The sequence below is a fragment of the Garra rufa genome, chromosome 1 (genome assembly GCF_049309525.1).
Source record: "Garra rufa chromosome 1, GarRuf1.0, whole genome shotgun sequence".
In the NCBI taxonomy this organism is placed as follows: domain Eukaryota; kingdom Metazoa; phylum Chordata; class Actinopteri; order Cypriniformes; family Cyprinidae; genus Garra; species Garra rufa.
Window position 1 is genome coordinate 88689668 of NC_133361.1, and position 19603 is coordinate 88709270.

The 19603-nt window shown below is 39.4% G+C and overlaps 1 protein-coding gene across 1 annotated transcript; it reads left to right on the forward strand.

Annotated features, from left to right (window-relative positions):
- Positions 1-490: 490 nt before the first annotated feature.
- Positions 491-17164, forward strand: LOC141321635 (uncharacterized). Its single transcript, XM_073833384.1, has 2 exons — positions 491-586; positions 13266-17164. The coding sequence occupies exons 1-2, from the start codon at positions 491-493 to the stop codon at positions 14253-14255; spliced, it is 1086 nt and encodes a 361-aa protein (XP_073689485.1). The 3' UTR covers positions 14256-17164.
- The last annotated feature ends 2439 nt before the right edge of the window (positions 17165-19603 follow it).

Sequence of the window (19603 nt, forward strand, 5' to 3'; positions counted from 1 at the left end):
ATTCCCATTTTACACAATTGAATGAGGGTATGTATTTAATATATGTGACCCTGGACCACAAAACCAGTCTGAAGTAGCATGGGTATATTTGTAGCAATAGCCAAAAATGCACTGTATACAGTATATTCCCAGAAGTATAGAAAAGAATGGGAGTTAATCCCCGAATTCAAGGGGTGGCTGAAGCCCTATGTGTTTCTATTGCAAGACAAAATTTTGTGCCAAGCTGTCTGACATTAAAAAAACATGCATCAACCCAGAAGCGCACTGAAAAGTCCAAACCCTATAATCAAGTATGTCAATCTACATTGCCATTTTTTTTTTTTAAATTGATTCTTTGAATCAGACTGAGGCAACAATGGCAATAGCAATGTCAATTGCAGAGCACTGCTCCATCCTCTCTTGTGACCATATTGGAAAAGCATGTAAAGCTGCTGTTCCAGATTCCAGTGCAGTCAAGCATTTTTGGATACACCGTGCCAAGTGTACCGAAATGATTAATGGGGTGCTGGCACCATATTTTCTTAAAAGATTGGTGTCTGATATTGGTGACAGCAAAAACAGCGTCCTCCTTGATGAAAGCACTGATGTAAGTGTCTCAAAGTACCTTGGGATCGTGATTAGGTATTTCAGTGAGGACAAAGCAGAAACATTTGTAACGGTATATATCAACATAAAACAAAGTGTTATAAATGTACATTAAAAATGAGAATAACATTAATACATTCACAATGTTAATAACTTTAGAAAAGCATCATCATATGAGTACGAAATTCTATTCTATATACAACATTTCCATGATATATTTGTGATTCTAGAGAGCAGTGCACCAATGGGACTTTTATTTTGTTCCGGTGATGTGACGTCATAAAGCTGCGCGCGCTCCTCATCTGTTGTGATTCACCTGAAGAAAGGTTCGTGGTTTTAAAGTTTTTAAATCAACGCTAATTGTTACATCAAATAAAGCGTTTTTACAAGCTATGTAAAATAAATGCATCATTATTAAATCTAACGTTGTAATGCTTTATTTAGTGTTACTGAAGACGTTAGTAACAGAGAATGTGCGTCTCATTTCTCTCCTTAAATCATGAATCAATCGTGTGATGATAAGAAGTGATGAGAGAAACTGAGAATCCGAATCATTTGAATCAAATCATTTGTGAATGATTCAGTGATTCGATTCAGCGGCACGCGGACTACAAACGACAACAACAAACACAAACGAGTGAATCACAACCGAGAATGATTTCATGAGAGTGTAATATATTAGATATGAACAAATAATTGAATACCTTATCTAAATCAAAAATAGCCTACCTAAATATGAACCTTCTTGGTAATTTGTATATTTTATAAATTTTATAAAGAAGTCTATTAACTCTCTGATTGTCTTACTAATGTACTGACTACTGAACTAGCAGCTGATTGAGACTCACACAGAGATTTAGTTTGCATTAATTTTTCTTTCTTTTAATTATTCTCATCTTAAACAGGACAAAGTGTACAAACACAGAAAAACTCCTGGAGAATCAACAGAGATCCATTTGACACACTGTTATAAAGATGGCGTTTATTAAAGAGGAGAGTGAAGACATGAAGATTGAAGAAATATTTAGAGTCAAACATGAAGATGCTGAGGAACAAAGAGGTTGGTTTTCATTCTCAAAGCTGAATTCACTACAGAAATGTCACACGAGTGTAGAAATGTTAAGACATTTGACAGAAGTGTTAAGATCACATGACAAATACTAACGCTTCCTTCAATATCCTGCGTTCACACTGAGCATTTGTTATTATGAGATCATGCATTTAAGTTGTAACAATAATATGGAATTAGCCTAAATTTTTTTTATTTTTCTGTAACATTAAACCCAATATCTGCTTCTAATATTAAAACCATTGATTTCTAGCACTTAGGCTAATTATGCAAAAGTATCTAAGAAAATTATTTATGTGAAAGTTATTTGCACAAACCTTGATATGTAAGTGATCACATTTAGCTACTGCATGCTGACTACATTTAGTCATTTAAAGTGTTTGATAAGCAAATAAAACAGCCAGTGGACACTAAAGCTACAGCTAAATTAATCCGGATACAAAATTACATCCATCAATTTAATGTGATAAATACCACAGATACCGCATGCTTTTTTATGTTAGAGCTGATGAAATTGTAATGAGAATATTGCTTGTAAATAAATTACTTGAACAACAAATGATTTTTTTTTTATTTTTTTATTACATGTAACTTTTTTCTATAAATGATGATTGATTTAGCTGTCTCTAAAGGACAAGCGCATATCAAGTCTTAATATCAAGCTCGGGGGGCTGTTTCAAAAAAGACGCTCAGAAAAGCTGGGATTAAAGTCCAAAACATGACCTGAAATACTCAAACAAATCTATTGGGGTTAAAGTGGTACCATAAATGACCATTTCATTTATACAATCTCACTCATTTGACCCAGGTTCAGTGAGTCAAGATAATTTTATGTGCAGTCCTTAATGTCGATTATGTATGGAGTTAGAATTGTTGCTTAATTCCAAATAAATACATTATGATCAACAAATAAATGTAAAGCGATTGACAAAAACCAAGAATATTCACAAAATAAATAAATTGAGATCCACAAATAAATCTTAGAGTTCCACAAACATGAATTATAATTCACAAGAAAAAAAAATTGAATTGCAAATAAAAAACATACTCACAATTTTTTATTTTTTTTTTATTCTACAAACACAACTTTGCCCGGCATTTATATGTGAATCGCGTACTGTGCATTTGTAGATCGCTGTGCGTATTTGTGAATTTTGAAACTTTTTAAGCATCAAGACTCAAACTAATCCACAAATGCATGGACTCCACCCACCTTCTACTTAAGCCAATCAGATACCGGCCACGTGGGGCTGACCAATCGTTGCACGTTCTCGCTCCAACCAATCACGTTTTACAATGACCTTAAGGGGACACCTTCGGTTCACTTATGTTTGTCTTGGCCACTACATTTAACTCGTGGGAACGTGATATTATGTTATATGCTATACGTCGTTATTTTCCCCTTCAGTTCGATCTCTTTGCTCTTTGGGCCCTGACGTTGTCTTTGTTTGGGCCCTGACAACGCTATGATAACAGCAACACTCAGCAATGTTTACAGAACAAGCGGGAACCCAATGTGCATGTAGTTTTCCCTATTTCTGTTTTAATATGTGATAGAAAGTCTAAGGCCATCTCAAGCCGTACGGTTGACCCATCTAGTCTGAGGCCCATTCTGCATCAAACTAATATTGCTCTAGAGACAAAAAGTAATGCCATCAAGCTAGCCCTTTTAAACATTCGCTCACTAAAAAATAAATCACTTCTGATCAATGAATTTATAACCACAAACAACCTGGATTTTATGTTTCTAAATGAAACATGGCTAGAAGACAGCAGTAGTGCAACAATCCTCAATGAAGCAGCGCCTCCAGACTTTACTTTCATGAGTGTCTGCAGAGCTGTTAGAAGAGGTGGTGGCGTCGCTGGTCTTTTTAAAGATGTTTATCAATGCAAGCAAGTGTCATTTGGTCAGTACATGTCTTTTGAATATCTAGGGATTGTGCTGAAAGGGGCTCCACGCATTCTGTTTATCATCATTTACAGGCCCCCAAAATACTGTCCAGTCTTTGTTGAAGAGTTCACAGAACTGCTATCAATGATTTGTTCAGAGTTTGACTGTTTTGCTATTGCAGGGGATTTTAATGTTCACATGTTGTAAAATGCAGAAAGCAAAACTACAAAAGAAATTATAAAGGTTTTGAACACGTTTGACCTGATTCAGCATGTGCATGGGCCCACACACAATCATGGACACACTCTTGATTTACTCATCAGTAAGGGTCTAAACATTTCATCCACTGTTATCAAGGATGTAGCACTGTCTGATCACTTCTGTATTTTCTTTGATATATTGATCTCTGCTACCACTGAATCTAGATCTGTCTCTGTCAGAAAGAGATGCATTAATGATAACACTAGTGTGCTATTTATGAAGGCTATATCTTCAATGCCAAGCATTTCTGCAGACTCTGTTGATCTTCTCCTGGAGTCCTTTGACTCAAAAGTTAAGAATGTCATTGATGACATCGCACCTGTAAAAATCAGAATTTCTGGCAAACAGAAATCGCCGTGGAGAAAATCAACAGCAGTACAGAGTATGAAAAGACAATGCAGAAAAGCTGAGCGGATGTGGCGGAAGACAAAACTTGAAATTCACTATAGCATCTATAAAGACAGCCTTCATGCTTTCAATGTTGAACTAGGTAAAGCTAGACAAACATTCTTCTCAAACCTTATAAACAGCAACTTAAACAACACTCGCACTCTTTTTGCTACCGTTGAGAGACTAACAAACCCCCCTAGTCAGATCCCTAGTGAACTGCTCTCTGACAGCAAGTGCGATGAGTTTGCTTCCTTCTTTTCTGAGAAGATCAATAATATCAGAAAGACAATTAGCACACCCTCAAGTTATGCAGAGGTCAGACAGATCCGACCGCAATTTCAAAAAGAAGTCATTATGTCTACTTTTGAAGCAATCGATAGCAACATTTTGGAAGAAACAGTAAAGCACCTCAAATCATCAACCTGCCACCTTGACACACTTCCCACATCTTTTTTCAAAAGTGTGCTTAACTGTTTAGAAGCAGATCTCTTAGAAGTGGTGAACTCCTCACTTCTTTCTGGAACTTTTCCAAACTCCCTGAAAACTGCAGCTGTTAAGCCCCTTTTGAAAAAGAGAAATCTTGATAACACCATACTGAGCAACTATAGACCAATATCAAATCTTTCTTTCATAAGCAAGATTATTGAAAAGGTTGTTTTCAATCAGCTGAATCACTACATAAACTCAAATGGATACCTGGACCATTTCCAATCTGGCTTCAGACAACATCATAGCACAGAGACAGCGCTCATAAAGATAGTAAATGATATTTGCCTAAATTCAGATTCTGGCAAAGTATCAGTGCTGGTACTACTAGATCTCAGTGCTGCGTTCGACACAGTCGATCATAACATTCTTTTAGATAGATTGGAAAACTGGGTCGGGCTTTCTGGGATGGTTCTAAATTGGTTCAGGTCATACTTAGAAGGGAGAGGCTATTATGTGAGTATAGGAGAACATAAGTCTAAGTGGACGTCCATGACATGCGGAGTCCCACAAGGCTCAATTCTAGCGCCGCTGTTGTTCAACCTGTATATGCTCCCACTAAGTCAAATAATGAGAAAGAACAAAATAGCATACCACAGCTATGCAGATGATACCCAGATTTACTTAGCCTTATCGCCAAATGACTACAGCCCCATTGACTCCCTCTGCCAATGCATTGATGAAATTAACAGTTGGATGTGCCAAAACTTTTTACAGTTAAACAAGGAGAAAACAGAAGTCATTGCATTTGGAAACAAAGATGAAGTTCATAAGGTAAATGCGTACCTTGACGCTAGGGGTCAAAAAACAAAAAATCAAGTCAAGAATCTGGGTGTGATTCTGGAGTCAGACCTCAGTTTCAGTAGCCATGTCAAAGCAGTAACTAAATCAGCATACTATCATCTCAAAAACATTGCAAGAATTAGATGTTTTGTTTCCCGTCAAGATTTGGAGAAACTTGTTCATGCCTTTATCACCAGCAGGGTAGACTATTGTAATGGTCTCCTCACCGGCCTTCCCAAGAAGACCATTAGACAGCTGCAGCTCATACAGAACGCTGCTGCCAGGATTCTGACTAGAACCAAAAAATCAGAGCATATTACACCAGTCCTTAGGTCCCTACACTGGCTTCCAGTTATGTTTAGGATAGATTTTAAAGTACTTTTACTTGTTTATAAAGCACTCAATGGCCTAGGACCTACATACATTGCAGATATGCTTACTGTATATAAGATCGAGTCAGTAATATCAAGGGTTCACACAAAACAAGGGGAATCCGCTTTTAGCTATTATGCCGCCCGCAGTTGGAATCAGCTTCCAGAAGAGATCAGATGTGCTAATACATTAGACACATTTAAATGCAGACTCAAAACTCATCTGTTCAGTTGTGCATTTATTGAATGAGCACTGTGCTACGTCCGAACAGATTGCATCATTTTATGTATAATCATTTCTGTATTAATTAATTTGAAATCATTTTCTTTTTTTTTAAATCATCTTAAATGTTCTTAATTTTGTTTTTATTGTTGTGATTATTATTTTAAATTTTTATGATTTTTATGCTATTGTGATTTTAATTCCTTTTTATGTACAGCACTTTGAATTACCATTGTGTATGAAATGTGCTATATAAATAAACTTGCCTTGCCTTAATGTTCTGAATGTAGGTTCTATGACTGGGATATTTACTCGAATGCAGTTCAAAGGTTGAATTTAACATATATTGTATTTTATTTAGTCTAATTAACAGACAAATATAGTGTTTCAGTGAAGAGTGAATTATTCACGTAGTTTCATTTAGAAATCATTTATAGTTACACAGTAAAAATTACATTCATTCTATTAACTGCGTCTTTTTTCCGTATTTGTATTATTATTATTATCATCATCATTATTATAATTATTACTATTATTATTAGCCTATTGTTATTGTATATATTTTTATTTTAGTTTATATTCGTTTCCCCCCTTAATTTTGATCTCTTAACGTTCTAAATGGAAATGATACTGTAAAATGCTTGACATATGCTATATGACTTTATGATTGTATTTATGCCCGTGTGTGACCATAAATGAGCATGTTTTCATTTACAAATGAAACTATACGTGAATGATTCAGTATAGTATTATGTAATATAGTCTATTTATTAGACAAAACAAAATAAAATATATGTTCAATTCAACCTTTAAACTACATTCCAGTAAAACTCAGTTATATAGCATATTTTAACAGTATCATTTCCATATAGAATGTTAAGAGATCAAAATTAAGGGGGAAACGAATATAAACAAAAGTATAAAAATATATACATAAAAGGCTGATAATAATAGTAATAATTACAATAATGATGACGATAATAATACAAATACGGAAAAAAGACGACCAGTTAATAGAAGGAATGTAGGCCTATTTTACTGTGTGACGATAAATGATTTCCAAACAAAACTACATGAATAATTCACTCTTCACTGAAACACTACATTTGTCTATTAATTAGACTAAATAAAATACAATATATTTTAAATTCAACCTTTGAACTGCATTCCAGTAAATATCCCAGTCACAGAACCTACAATCAGAACATTAAGTAAAGAGATCGAAATGAAGGGGAAAATTACGAATATGACTGATAAAATATGATACATATAATACATATAATATATAACATATGTAACATATGAGGTTCCCACGAATTAATATCTTGTGGCCACGACATAATATCATGTTCTCACAAGTTTAAATGTGATTGGTTGGAGCGAGAACGTGCAACGATTGGTCAGCCCTAGATTGCTGCTCCTATGTTGACAGGAACACAAAAACGAGAACATATTACACCAATTCTGGCACCTGTCACACCAGGCCAGCAGAGGGAGTCTTGCCCCTCACTGACTGTTGCTGCTCCCTCTGCTGCTTCGCTGGTTACTTCCTGTTTGTCCTCCATAAAAGCCAGCTTCACACACACTCACACCGCGAAGTATTGATTTGCATTTGCGGACTTTACCAAGCGTTATTCCTTGCTCCCAGGTTTTCCTAGTCTCCTTGTTGTTTTCCCTAGTCATAGTTCTGTTTTTGTTTTCCCAGTCTTAGTCATAGTTTTCTAGTTTCTTGTTTTCATTTCATTGTTTCCTTTGGACTGCCCACCTGGATTTTGACTCACGCTTGTTTATTGGATTACGCTATTGGATTATCTTTGCTGTTCATGTTTGCTGGTGTTTTCGACCCTGTCTGCCTGTCTACGATCATCATAATAAAGCCTTGCATTTGGATCCTCACTCTTGGTCGTCCCGCTTGTCACAGAATACTTCGCCAAACCCGGATCCAGCGGCTTTATTTCACCACCAGCAGTTCACCATGAACCCAGCCACTCAGATTATGCGTCTTAAACAAGGTGAGTGGTCTCTTGAGGAGTATGTCATAGACTTTGTCAAATTAGCTAACCAGACTTCCATGGATGACCTATGCTTGATGATATTTTTTCATGGAGGACTTTCTGAACCATTCAGCTCCTCAATGCCACTTTAGCAACCACATTGGACTTTAGGACATTATATAGACATTGCACTGCGATTGAGTGGCTCTCCCTTTACTGTGAGTGTTGTTGAAGAGCCACAGCACAAAATGTCTGCCAGCCTAGAGCCACAGCACAAAATGTCTGCTAGCCTAGAGCCTCAGCACAAGATGTCTGCTAGCCTAGAGCCTCAGCACAAGATGTCTGCTAGCCCCGAGCCTCAGCACAAGATGTCTGCCAGCCTAGAGCTACAGCATAAGATGGCTGCCATCCCAAAGCCCGTTCACAAGATGGCAGCCATTTCAAAGCCTGTTCACAAGATGGCTGCCTCTCCTAAGCCTGTTCATAAGATGTCTGCCTTTCAAGAGCCCCTTCACAAGATGGCTACCTTTCCTGAACCTGCTCACAAAGTGGCTGCCTTTCCAGAATCTGCTTTCGGAATGACTATTCTTCCTGAGTCCGCGTTTAAGATGGTCACCCAATTGGACCCAGCTCACAAGAAATCTACCACGTCTGACTTCTCTCGCAAGATGGCTGCCACCCCAAGGCCCAATCACAAGATGGCCGCCATCCCCAAGCCTGTTCACAAGATGGCTGCCACCCCCAAGCCTGTTCACAAGATGGCCGCCATCCCCGAACCTGATCACAAGATGGCTGTTGTTCCTGAGCCAGTTCACAAGATGGCTGCCTTTCCTGAGTCTGCACCCAAAATGGCCGCCCTTCCAGATCCTGTTTGCAAAATGGCCGCCCCTCCAGCGACAATTCCCAAGATGGCCGCCCTTCCCGAGTCTGTTCACAAGAAGGCCACCGTCCCAAAGTCCGTTCACAAGATGGCTCCTGTTCCTGAGTTCCTGGTCAAGATAGCCGCCACGCCAGAGCCTGCTGCAAAGATGGCTGCCACGCCAGAGCCTGCTGCAAAGATGGCTGCCACGCCAGAGCCTGCTGCAAAGATGGCAGCCAAGCCAACACCTGCTACCGCCACGTCAGCCAAGCCAGCACCTGCTAACGCCACGTCAGCCAAGCCAGCACCTGCTAACGCCACATCAGCCAAGCCAGCATCTACTAATGTCACGTCTGCCAAGCCAGCGCTCGCTAGCATCACATCAGTCCAGCCACAGTCTGTTCAGGTCATGTCTGCTGTTTCTGTAAAGTCAAATCACGTCACAGCAGCTGTTCCTTCAGAGTCACATCAAAACACCACTTCACATTCTGAGTCAAGCCAAGCAACCCTTCCTGAGTCAAGTCAAGATCCAGCCACACTCCCTGAGTCAAGCCAAGACACCGCTTTATCTTCTGAAGCTAGTCAAGATGCAACAGTACTCCCTGAGTCAAGCCAAGTTAAAGTTTCATACCCTCAGACAAGTCAAGACATCCTAACACCTCCTGTATCCAAACAAGTAACAGCAGTACTTGCAGAGTCACATCAAGACACTACTGTACCTCCTGAATCAGGTCCAGTCAAGCCATGTCCAGACACAACCGCTCCAGCCAGGCCAAGTCCAGTTATAGCTATTCCACTAAGGCCAAGTCAAGTTCCAGCTTTCCCAACCACGCCAAGTCACGTCATATTTGTGCCAGCCACGCCAAGTCAGGTCACAGCTGATCCTTCAATGACAAGCAAGGACTCACCCGAGCATCCAGAGCCATGTCATGTCTCACCCAAGCCGTCGCTCCCAAGCTATGCAGAGCCAACGCTCCCAAGCCATGCAGAGCCAATGCTCCCAAGTCACGCAGAGCCAACGCTCCCAAGCCTCACGCCCACTGACCCGGAGGGCATTCCTCTGCCAACTGCGTTACCTATTATGGCAATCGCCATTTTGAGTGTGTGGGCTGCACACTGCGCCCCAGTGGCCTCTTCTGCCCATGAGTCTGGTGGCAAGAGTCTGGTGGTACATAGCGGAACTTCACGCTCTGCCCGCTCCGCCAAGGCTTCACGCTCTGCCAGCACCACAAAGGTTCCTTGCTCTGCCTGTTCCACCTAGACTCCTTGCTCTGCCTGCTCCGCCAAGATTCCATGCTCTGCCTGCACCGCCTAGACTCCCTGTCGTCTCTGACACGACCACGACAGCCGTTTCTGAAGTTCCTGTCTGCCCAGTCATGGCCATGGAGGCAGCGTACTCCTACGAACTCTTTACTTCTCTCCTTGTTCTGTCTGCCTCCTCTGTCTCTGCTCTCCCCAGGTCCCAGTCCATGATGCGGCCTCCTGTTCCGCCCTGGAGGGCTCCTGCGCCTCCTGCTCCGCCCTGGAGGGCCGCTCCGCCTCCTGCTCCGCCCTGGAGGGTTCCTCCTCCTCCCGCTCCGCCCCGGAGGGCCGCTCCGCCTCCTGCTCCGCCCCGGAGGATTTCTGCGCCTCCTGCTCCGCCCCGGAGGATTTCTGCGCCTCCTGCTCCGCCCTGGAGGGCTCCTAAGCCTCCTGCTCCGCCCTGGAGGGCTGCTCCGCCTCCTGCTCCGCCCTGGAGGGCTCCTAAGCCTCTTGCTCCACCTCGGAGGACTGCTCTGCCTCCGGCTCTGCTCAGGAGGGCCTTTGCCCAACCTGTTCTGCCTCAGTCTCCTGGCCCCCCCACCGCTCCCCTGGACTGTTTCTTCCTGTTGTTTTTTGGAGCATCTGGAAGCCGCTCCTTGGGTAGGGCTATGTCACACCAGGCCAGCAGAGGGAGTCTTGCCCCTCACTGACTGTTGCTGCTCCCTCTGCTGCTTCGCTGGTTACTTCCTGTTTGTCCTCCATAAAAGCCAGCTTCACACACACTCACACCGCGAAGTATTGATTTGCATTTGCGGACTTTACCAAGCGTTATTCCTTGCTCTCAGGTTTTCCTAGTCTCCTTGTTGTTTTCCCTAGCCATAGTTCTGTTTTTGTTTTCCCAGTCTTAGTCATAGTTTTCTAGTTTCTTGTTTTCATTTCATTGTTTCCTTTGGACTGCCCACCTGGATTTTGACCCACGCTTGTTTATTGGATTACGCTATTGGATTATCTTTGCTGTTCATGTTTGCTGGTGTTTTTGACCCTGTCTGCCTGTCTACAATCATCATAATAAAGCCTTGCATTTGGATCCTCACTCTTGGTCGTCCCGCTTGTCACAGCACCTCTCCTTTGGCTTCCTGTTCATTTTAGAATTGATTTTAATCGATTTTAGTTTTAGTGTTTAAATCACTAAATGGACTAGCATATTCTGACTTAATACAGCTATACACTCCAACCAGAGCATTTAGATCCACTGAGCATTTACTTTTGGTTGTTCCTGCCATAAGGTTAAAAACCGGGGGACCTAGTCTTAAAATTCATCTTTACTCGTTGGCTTTCAACACAGTATGCAAGTTAAGTTTTTATGATTGTGTTGGACTCTTGTCTGTTTTACAGTGGTGTGAAAAAGTGTTGGCCCCCTTCCTGATTATTAAATTTTTGTAAAGTTTGTCACACTTTAATATTTCAGGCCATCAAACAAATTTAAATATTAATCAAAGATAACACAAGATGCAGTTTTTAAATGAAGGTTTCTTTTAATGAAGGGAAAACAAAATCCAATCACACATGTCCCTGTGTGAAAAAGTGTTAAAACATAACTGTTTTATCACACCTGAGTTCAGTTTCTCTAGCCACACCCAGGCCTGATTACTGTCACACCTTTTCGCAATTAAGTAATCATAAATAGGACCTGCCTGAGTGAAGTAGACCAAAATGTCCTCAAACGCTACACATTTTGAGATCAGAAGAAATTCAGAAACAAAAGTAAAGGAAAGTAATTTAGTCCTATCAGTCTGGAAAAGATTATAAAGCCATTTCTAAAGCTTTGGGACTCCAGCGAGCCATTATCTACAAATGGCGAAAACATGGAACAGTGATGAACCTTCCCAGGATTGGCCGTCTGACCAAAATTACTCCAACAGTGCAGCGATGACTCATCCAAGAGGTCACAAAAGACCCCACAACAAAATCTAAAGAGCCTGCACAACTGCATGAATGAGATTAGGCAAAAATGGCCTGCATGGCAGAGGTCCAAGACAAAAACCGCTGCTGAGCAAAAAGAACATAAAGGCTTGTCTCAGTTTTGCCAGAATCTTGTTGATACCCAAGACTTTTGGGAAAATACTCTGATGAGGGACTGATGAGACAAAAGTTGAAGTTTTTGGAAGGTGTGTGTCCCATTACATCTGGTGTAAAAGTAACACAGCATTTCAGAAAAAGAACATCATACCAACAGTAAAATATGGTGGTGGTAGTGTGATTGTCTGGGTCTGTTTTTCTGCTTCTGGACCTGGAAGACTTACTGTGATAAATGGAACCATGAATTATGCTGTCTGCCAAAAAATCCTGAAGGACAATGTCCGGCCATCTGTTCGTGACCTCAAGCTGAAACTAACTTAGGTTCTGCAGCAGGACAATAATCCAAAACACACCAGCAAATCCATCTCTGAATGGCTGAAGAAAAATAAAATGAACACTTTGGAGTGGCCTAGTCAAAGTCCTGACCTGAATCCTATTGAGATGCTGTGGCATGACCTTAAAAAGGCGCTTCATGCTCAAAAAACCCTCCAATGTGGCTTAATTACAACAATTCTGTCAAGATGAGTCGGCCAGAATTCCTGCACAGTGCTGGAACAGACTCATTGCAAGTTATCGCAAATGCTTGATTGCAGTTTTTGCTGCTAAGGGTGGCACAAACAGTTATTTAGTTTAGAGGGCAAACACTTTTTCACACATGGCCATGTGGGTTTGGATTTCCCTTCATGATAAAAAAAATTCAAAAACTGTATGTTGTGTTTACATGTAATCTTTGATTAATATTTAAATTTGTTTTGATGATCTGAAAAATTAAAGTGTGACATGTGAGCTGAGCATGATCAGGTTTGTACACACTGGTATAGGATCTAGCATACATGCCTTACATATCTACATGTTTTGATGTTAATTGTTTTGTGCCACTAAATTTGGGTTAACTTTTATTCCTTTTTTTCCACCTTAGACCTAACAGCGCTGAAAGAGGAGAGAGAAGATCTGAATGAAACTGAAGAGAAATATCATTTTAAAAATCTTCATGATTTCATATCTGGAGAAAAATCTTTTTGTTCCTTACAGTCTGAAAAGACTTCGATACCATTTACCTGCCATCTGTGTGGGAAAAGTTTCAAGCAAAAACGATACCTTTATGTCCACAGGCGTATTCACACTTTGGAGCGCCTTTTTACCTGCCAACAGTGTGGAAGAAGTTTCACTCAAAAAGGACACCTTAACACACACATGAGAATTCACACTGGAGAGAAGCCTTACTCATGCAACCAGTGTGGAAAGAGTTTCAGTCGACAAGGATATCTTGATGGTCACATGAAAATTCACAATAGAGTAAAGCCTTACACATGCAAACTGTGTGGAAAGAGTTTCACTCAAAGTGGAAATCTTGAAGTCCACCAGACAATTCATACCATGGAGAGCCCTTTTACCTGCCAACAGTGTGGAAAGAGTTTCACTCAGAAAAGATACCTTAACAGACACATGAGCTTTCACACTGGAGAGAAGCCTCACATGTGCAAACTGTGTGGAAAGAGTTTCAAGGAAAAGGGAACCCTTAACACACACATGAGAGTTCACACTGGAGAGAAGCCTTACAAATGCAAACAGTGTGGAAAACGTTTCAGACAAAAAGAAAGCCTTAACAGACACATGAGAGTCCACACTGGAGAGAAGCCTTACTCATGCAAACTGTGTGGAAAGAGTTTCAATGAAAAGGGAACCCTTAATATTCACATGAGAGTCCACACTGGAGAGAAGCCTTACAAATGCAAACAGTGTGGAAAGAGTTTCAGACAAAAAGAAAGCCTCAACAGACACATGAGAGTTCACACTGGAGAGAAGCCTTACTCATGCAAACTGTGTGGAAAGAGTTTCAATGAAAAGGGAACCCTTAATATTCACATGAGAGTTCACACTGGAGAGAAGCCTTACAAATGCAAACAGTGTGGAAAGAGTTTCAGACATAAAGAAAGCCTTAACAGGCACATGCGAATTCACAATAGAGAGAAGCCTAACAGATCCCCTCAGTGTGTAAAGAGTATCAAACAAAATGTCTAGAACGGACAGTTCTGGTCCTTGATTGTAATTGGTTGAGCCACACTCAAACCTGTTGTATATTACTCTACAAACCTACACCTCTTTGTTTCTTGGCAACCACATTGTTGAAACCGCAGTTACAGTTGAGGTCAAAAGTTTACACCCCTTTCAGAATGTGCAAAATGTTTCCTTGTCTATAAAATCCCAAAGTATTCCAATTAGAATCCTATATAAGGCTCCTATGATAGAAATTCTAATTCACTTTTTAAAGAAATATGTCTTGCCCATGATACACTTGTTTGACAGAGTTTAATGCATAAACGTGCAAGGAATAATATGGACTATAGACAATGTATTTTGCTCTGTCTTCAAAGTAAATCTTCACATTTGTATGCCAAGAATTGAAGGGAGAGCTCACAGGAAGTGCACTGTTTTTTGGTTGAAGCACAAGTGAAGGACACTGAGTACGTTTACAAGGACAACAATATTCCGATTTTAACACAATTAAGACAATACTCTGATTAAGAAGCAACCTTGTAAACTGATATTTTTGATTACTTGAATCCGACTAAAGTCATAATCGGAATAAACACAAATCGAATTAAGACAGGTGGAGTATTCCTATTTTAGTCGCATTATGGAAGACATGTTCACACCTTAATCAGACTATTCCCCTTGTGCAGTACTTTTCGCCACATTTTGTGACAGGATACACACTAATGCTGCGTTCCAAGCAGGTTTTTGAGCTCGTAAATCACGTCTTCAAACCACGACTCAGGACTTTGTAGCGTTCCAGGCAAGTCACGTCAAGCATTTATTATTTTTATAGTATTAATAATTGGCTGCCCCCAAGTTATGGAATGTTTTACCTCTTTACATTAGGCAGGCCCCTTTGCTGTCTTTGTTTAAATCACATCTTAAAACCTATCTTTTTTCCTTGGCCTTTGACACCTGAGCTGATATTTGCTGGATCGTGTAAATGTTTGCCCTATATGTGTAGACTTCTTATTGTTTTAAATGTTTATTTTGAATAATGTGTGCCTTCTTTTAATTTTAATTTTATTGTTCAGCACTTTGGTCTGCTGCAAGGTGGTTGTTAAGTGCTTTATAAATAAAGCTGAATCAATGAATATTGAACCCATAGATCAGTCAATTAGAGATGATCAGGGAATCAAAGGAATAAGTGTTAGAGGTTTAGAGCAAAAAGATTTGTTTGTATGCAGATGATGTTTTGCTGTTTGTTGCAACACCAGCGGTTAGTATTCCTAGACTGATGTCAATTTAAAAAAAATTCGGCACCTACTCAGGATATAAACTAAATGTTCAAAAAAACACACATTTTAAGTTTTAATTATACTCCTCAGAGAGATATGTTGAATAGATTTAAATTTAAATGGAATGCAACAAGTATCAAGTATTTGGGAATATTAATAACCAAAGATACTACAAAATTATTTGACAGTAATTATGGCCCTGTAAATAAGATAATTAAATCAGATATAGATAGGTGGTCCCAGCTGCCCTTAGAAATGCATAATAGAATAGATACAATAAAAATGAACATGCTTCCCCGTCTCTTGTATCTCTTCCAATCCCTACCAATTGAAGTCCCTCTTAAACAATTTAAAGAATGGGATAAGTGGATTTCAAGATTTATTTGGAGGAGTAGGAAGCCAAGAATTAAATTTAAAACACTGCAACTGTCTACAGAGAAAGGGGGCAGAGCACTGCCTTGCTTGTTAGATTATTACAAGGCAGCTCAATTAAGATCATTGGCATGCTTCTGTAACCCAGATTATATAGTGTGGCAGAGTGGGCAAGTTCCCTCCCCTGCACTTGTGATTGACAGCCTTTTAGAGCCGGGGATTTGTTATATAAAGGCTGCAATTGGGTTACCTGGGATGCGTCATGGCTAGCTCCGCCCCTTGGTGCGTGCAGACTTCCACCTGAAAGCTGGAATAGCATCTTATTCACGGCTTCGCGTTGGTGTGCAGGCTGTCACTATCCCTCGTTGGGTTGATTCCACTCATCCTCCTATAAACTGCTGAGATTTGTGCTGTGAGCAATTGTATGACTTGTGTGTCTCTGTGACTGACATTTGGACAAACAATTTCTTTGGGAGCGCTTCGTCTTTTTGCGTGTTTGGGTGATCGCATCCTGCATAGAACAGGATTAAGACGGCGCTGCTGTTTTGCTGTTTTGTTTCTTTCTTTTTCCACGCTAAAGCCGGTGGTTGTGGCAGTAGCTGTCCTGATTTTCTGATCGTCTATGTGTCAGGGTGCGTGCTCTGATCTGCCTTTTAGTCAAACGAACTACCGGCTGCGTGTAAATTTGCTCTTGTGATTTTCTTTTTGTTTAGGAGTTTGGTTGTCTTTTGTTACTGTTGAAATTCAATCTTAGGTTTGGTTGTTATCGAACGATTTATTTAGTTTATTGTATGTTTTTCTTTATTAATGTTGTTTTTTATTCAGGTTGAATCTGACAAACTTCAGATTGTCTAACTTTTTTCGAATTTGTCCCTTCATTACCTATATAGCAACAATTGTCAGTTGTGTTGCACATATTTCAACCATTTGGAAATTGTCTTTTTTTCAGTACGATGTTGTTTGTATTTTGATTAATTGTTTTGTTTTCTGTGTTTTAGGCCCTTGAGTTGGGTGGCTAGCTGCTCTATTATCCTGGTGGTGGTGTTTGCAGCACGGAGTGTGGATTGCCGTTACAGTCACTCACCTCACTGTGTGTGTGTGTGTGCGTGCGTGTGTGTGTGTGGCGTGTGGTTACAAATAATCACTTTGCAGCTAGCCTACCCTACTACGGGTGAGCCTTAAATTAGTGCTTTGTTCTGTGTGACATTGAGTCATATTTTGTTTGAGCTGTTTTAAATATTTTATTCAATTGTGAACTTAATAAATATATTTTGTATACTGATATTTTATGTCTCTGCCCTTCATGGTAACGAACCTGTTCTCCATCAAATAGTTAGTTCCCCTTACTTTAAAGGGGTGGCGTAGTCAGCATTAATACCCCATTTAAAGGGTTTGTATTTATAGTGTGATTTTTTGATTTGCCTCCCGTGGCCTCGCTACAATAGCAAAGTGGAAAGATCTGGAAATTTCACAGTTAGCTATACCACTGCAATCATTACTAGGTAACAAAACTTTGTATAAACAGAATCGTAATAGTTTAAATCAATGGACTAAAGTTCCTTTTAGAATCTGGTTTAAAAAATGTAAATCACACTCACTGGAAAGACGATCAAGACTACTGAGATGGGTCACCTTTGACCCTGACTTTAAACCAGCAAAATCTGATGGGAGGTTTCAATTTTGGAATAGACTTGGCATCACTACTTTTAGTTCAATTGCCTTAAAGGGAGAACTAGATAGTTTTCAGGAGATCTCAGATAGGTATGGTATGGAAAAATTAGACTTCTTTACTTTACAGGTACCTGCAAACCAGGACTTATTTCAACAGTGAAATAAAATATTTGGAGAAACATGACCCCAATTTAGTAGATTTATTTTTTGATGTTTTATAAAAATAAAGATAATAGTAAACTTGTTTCAAAACTTTATTAAACTAATCAATCCAATAATGAACACTCAACTAGGGAGGTTAGATTGAAATGGGAGAGAGAAGCCAGTCTTGCTATTTCAGAGAAAGAGTGGATGAATATATGTTCAGTTCAAGCTACTTCTACTAGCTCTGGTTTGTGGAGAGAATTTTGCTGGAGGAATCTGGTTAGATACTTTATAACCCCCAAGTTAAAATCTGTTCAGACTGGTGATACAGGTATGGTGGTGTGCTGGAGGAAATGTGGGGAACAAATAGCAGATCACTTTCATGTATTTTGGAGCTGCCCAGCTATTCAGTCATACTGGCAGGAGATAACAAAAGTAATACATAATATCTTTGACGATGCAATTGATTATTCTTTTTCTACAATTTATTTGGGTAACTTACCAGCTCATCTGACAGTGAGAGATAAGTATTTATTAAAGATTTTATTAGCAACTAGCAAGAAAGCTGTAACACGAAAGTGGCTCCAGGCGGATCCTCCAACAAAGTCAGTATGGTTGGACATAGTAACCAGTGTTCAAAATATGGAGAGAATTACTTTTGCACTGAGATTACAAATGGACACATATTATCAATACTGGGAAAAATGGATTGTGTTTATGTCTTTATGTCTTGTAGTTTGACCTCTGTATGTATCCATTATGACCTATGTTAAGATGCAATGGTGACCACGCAACTATTTGCCAAGTTCTGTTGTTATTCTTCTTTTTGAAAAAAAAAAAAAAACTTTAAAAATAAATAAATAAATTCTTGAATGTTTCCTCTATATAATTATTTTTTTAATTGTTAATAATTGTTAATAATTGTTTTATTTAAGAGAAAATACAATTCTAGATTATAATAATGTAGTAAAACACATTTTTTTTCTTCTTACTGATATAATAAACAGTAGTAAAAATCTGCATACTTTTTTTTGTTTTTACCACTATGTGTGAAGGGAAATCATTATACCATACAGGGCTAATAATTATTTCTCACTAACAGAAGCAAGCATAGATTATAGAATAGATACTGCCAAATCCAAACAGACTCCATTATTTTAGCTGTGCCATAAAATCCATGGTATTGTTTATTTATTTATTTGTATTATTGTTTTAAATAAAGTTACATTTAATCTAAAACTCTGCTTAGATTCAATGACCAACTGGGGTGCTTCATAGATAACAGCTCGATTTTGCAGGACAAAATGGGACAAACTAATTGAGAGATTTATCCACTAGGTGGCACGTTAGGTCAACATCGACGATTAGAGAAATGTTTCAAAAATAGATTTATATTTTTTCTAAAATAAACTCAACTGCAGCGGATTTTCATCCTTCAAATCATTAGTCACGTTTCAGCTTTGCACTGCTAGTGTATCAAGCAGTGTAGTATATTTGCAGGACATAATAGATTTCCCAAACTGGGAAGTTGATGAAACAGCATCTATTACAATCAATGGTGGTTCTCCTTACAGTAGACTCTTCCAAAACATCTTTGATTCCGTTCTGAACACTTTGGAAGAGGAAACAGATGAGGAATGCCAACCAAATACATACTACTGCCCAGGTAAAGGGCCAAGATCATCAATGTCAGTAATTATTCTTGGCACAGTTGTGCTCAGACAAGGCTTCTCATCAAACAGCCTTCTGAAATTCATACCACTTCCCAACCTCTATTTGTATTTTGCTCCAAACAGACAAATGCATTGTTTGTCATATTGGCAGCTATTTACATTGTTTGTTTTAGTCTGCATTAAACGTAGGTAAGTCTTGAGCAAGTCTCAAGTCCCTACCATCAAGTCTCAAACA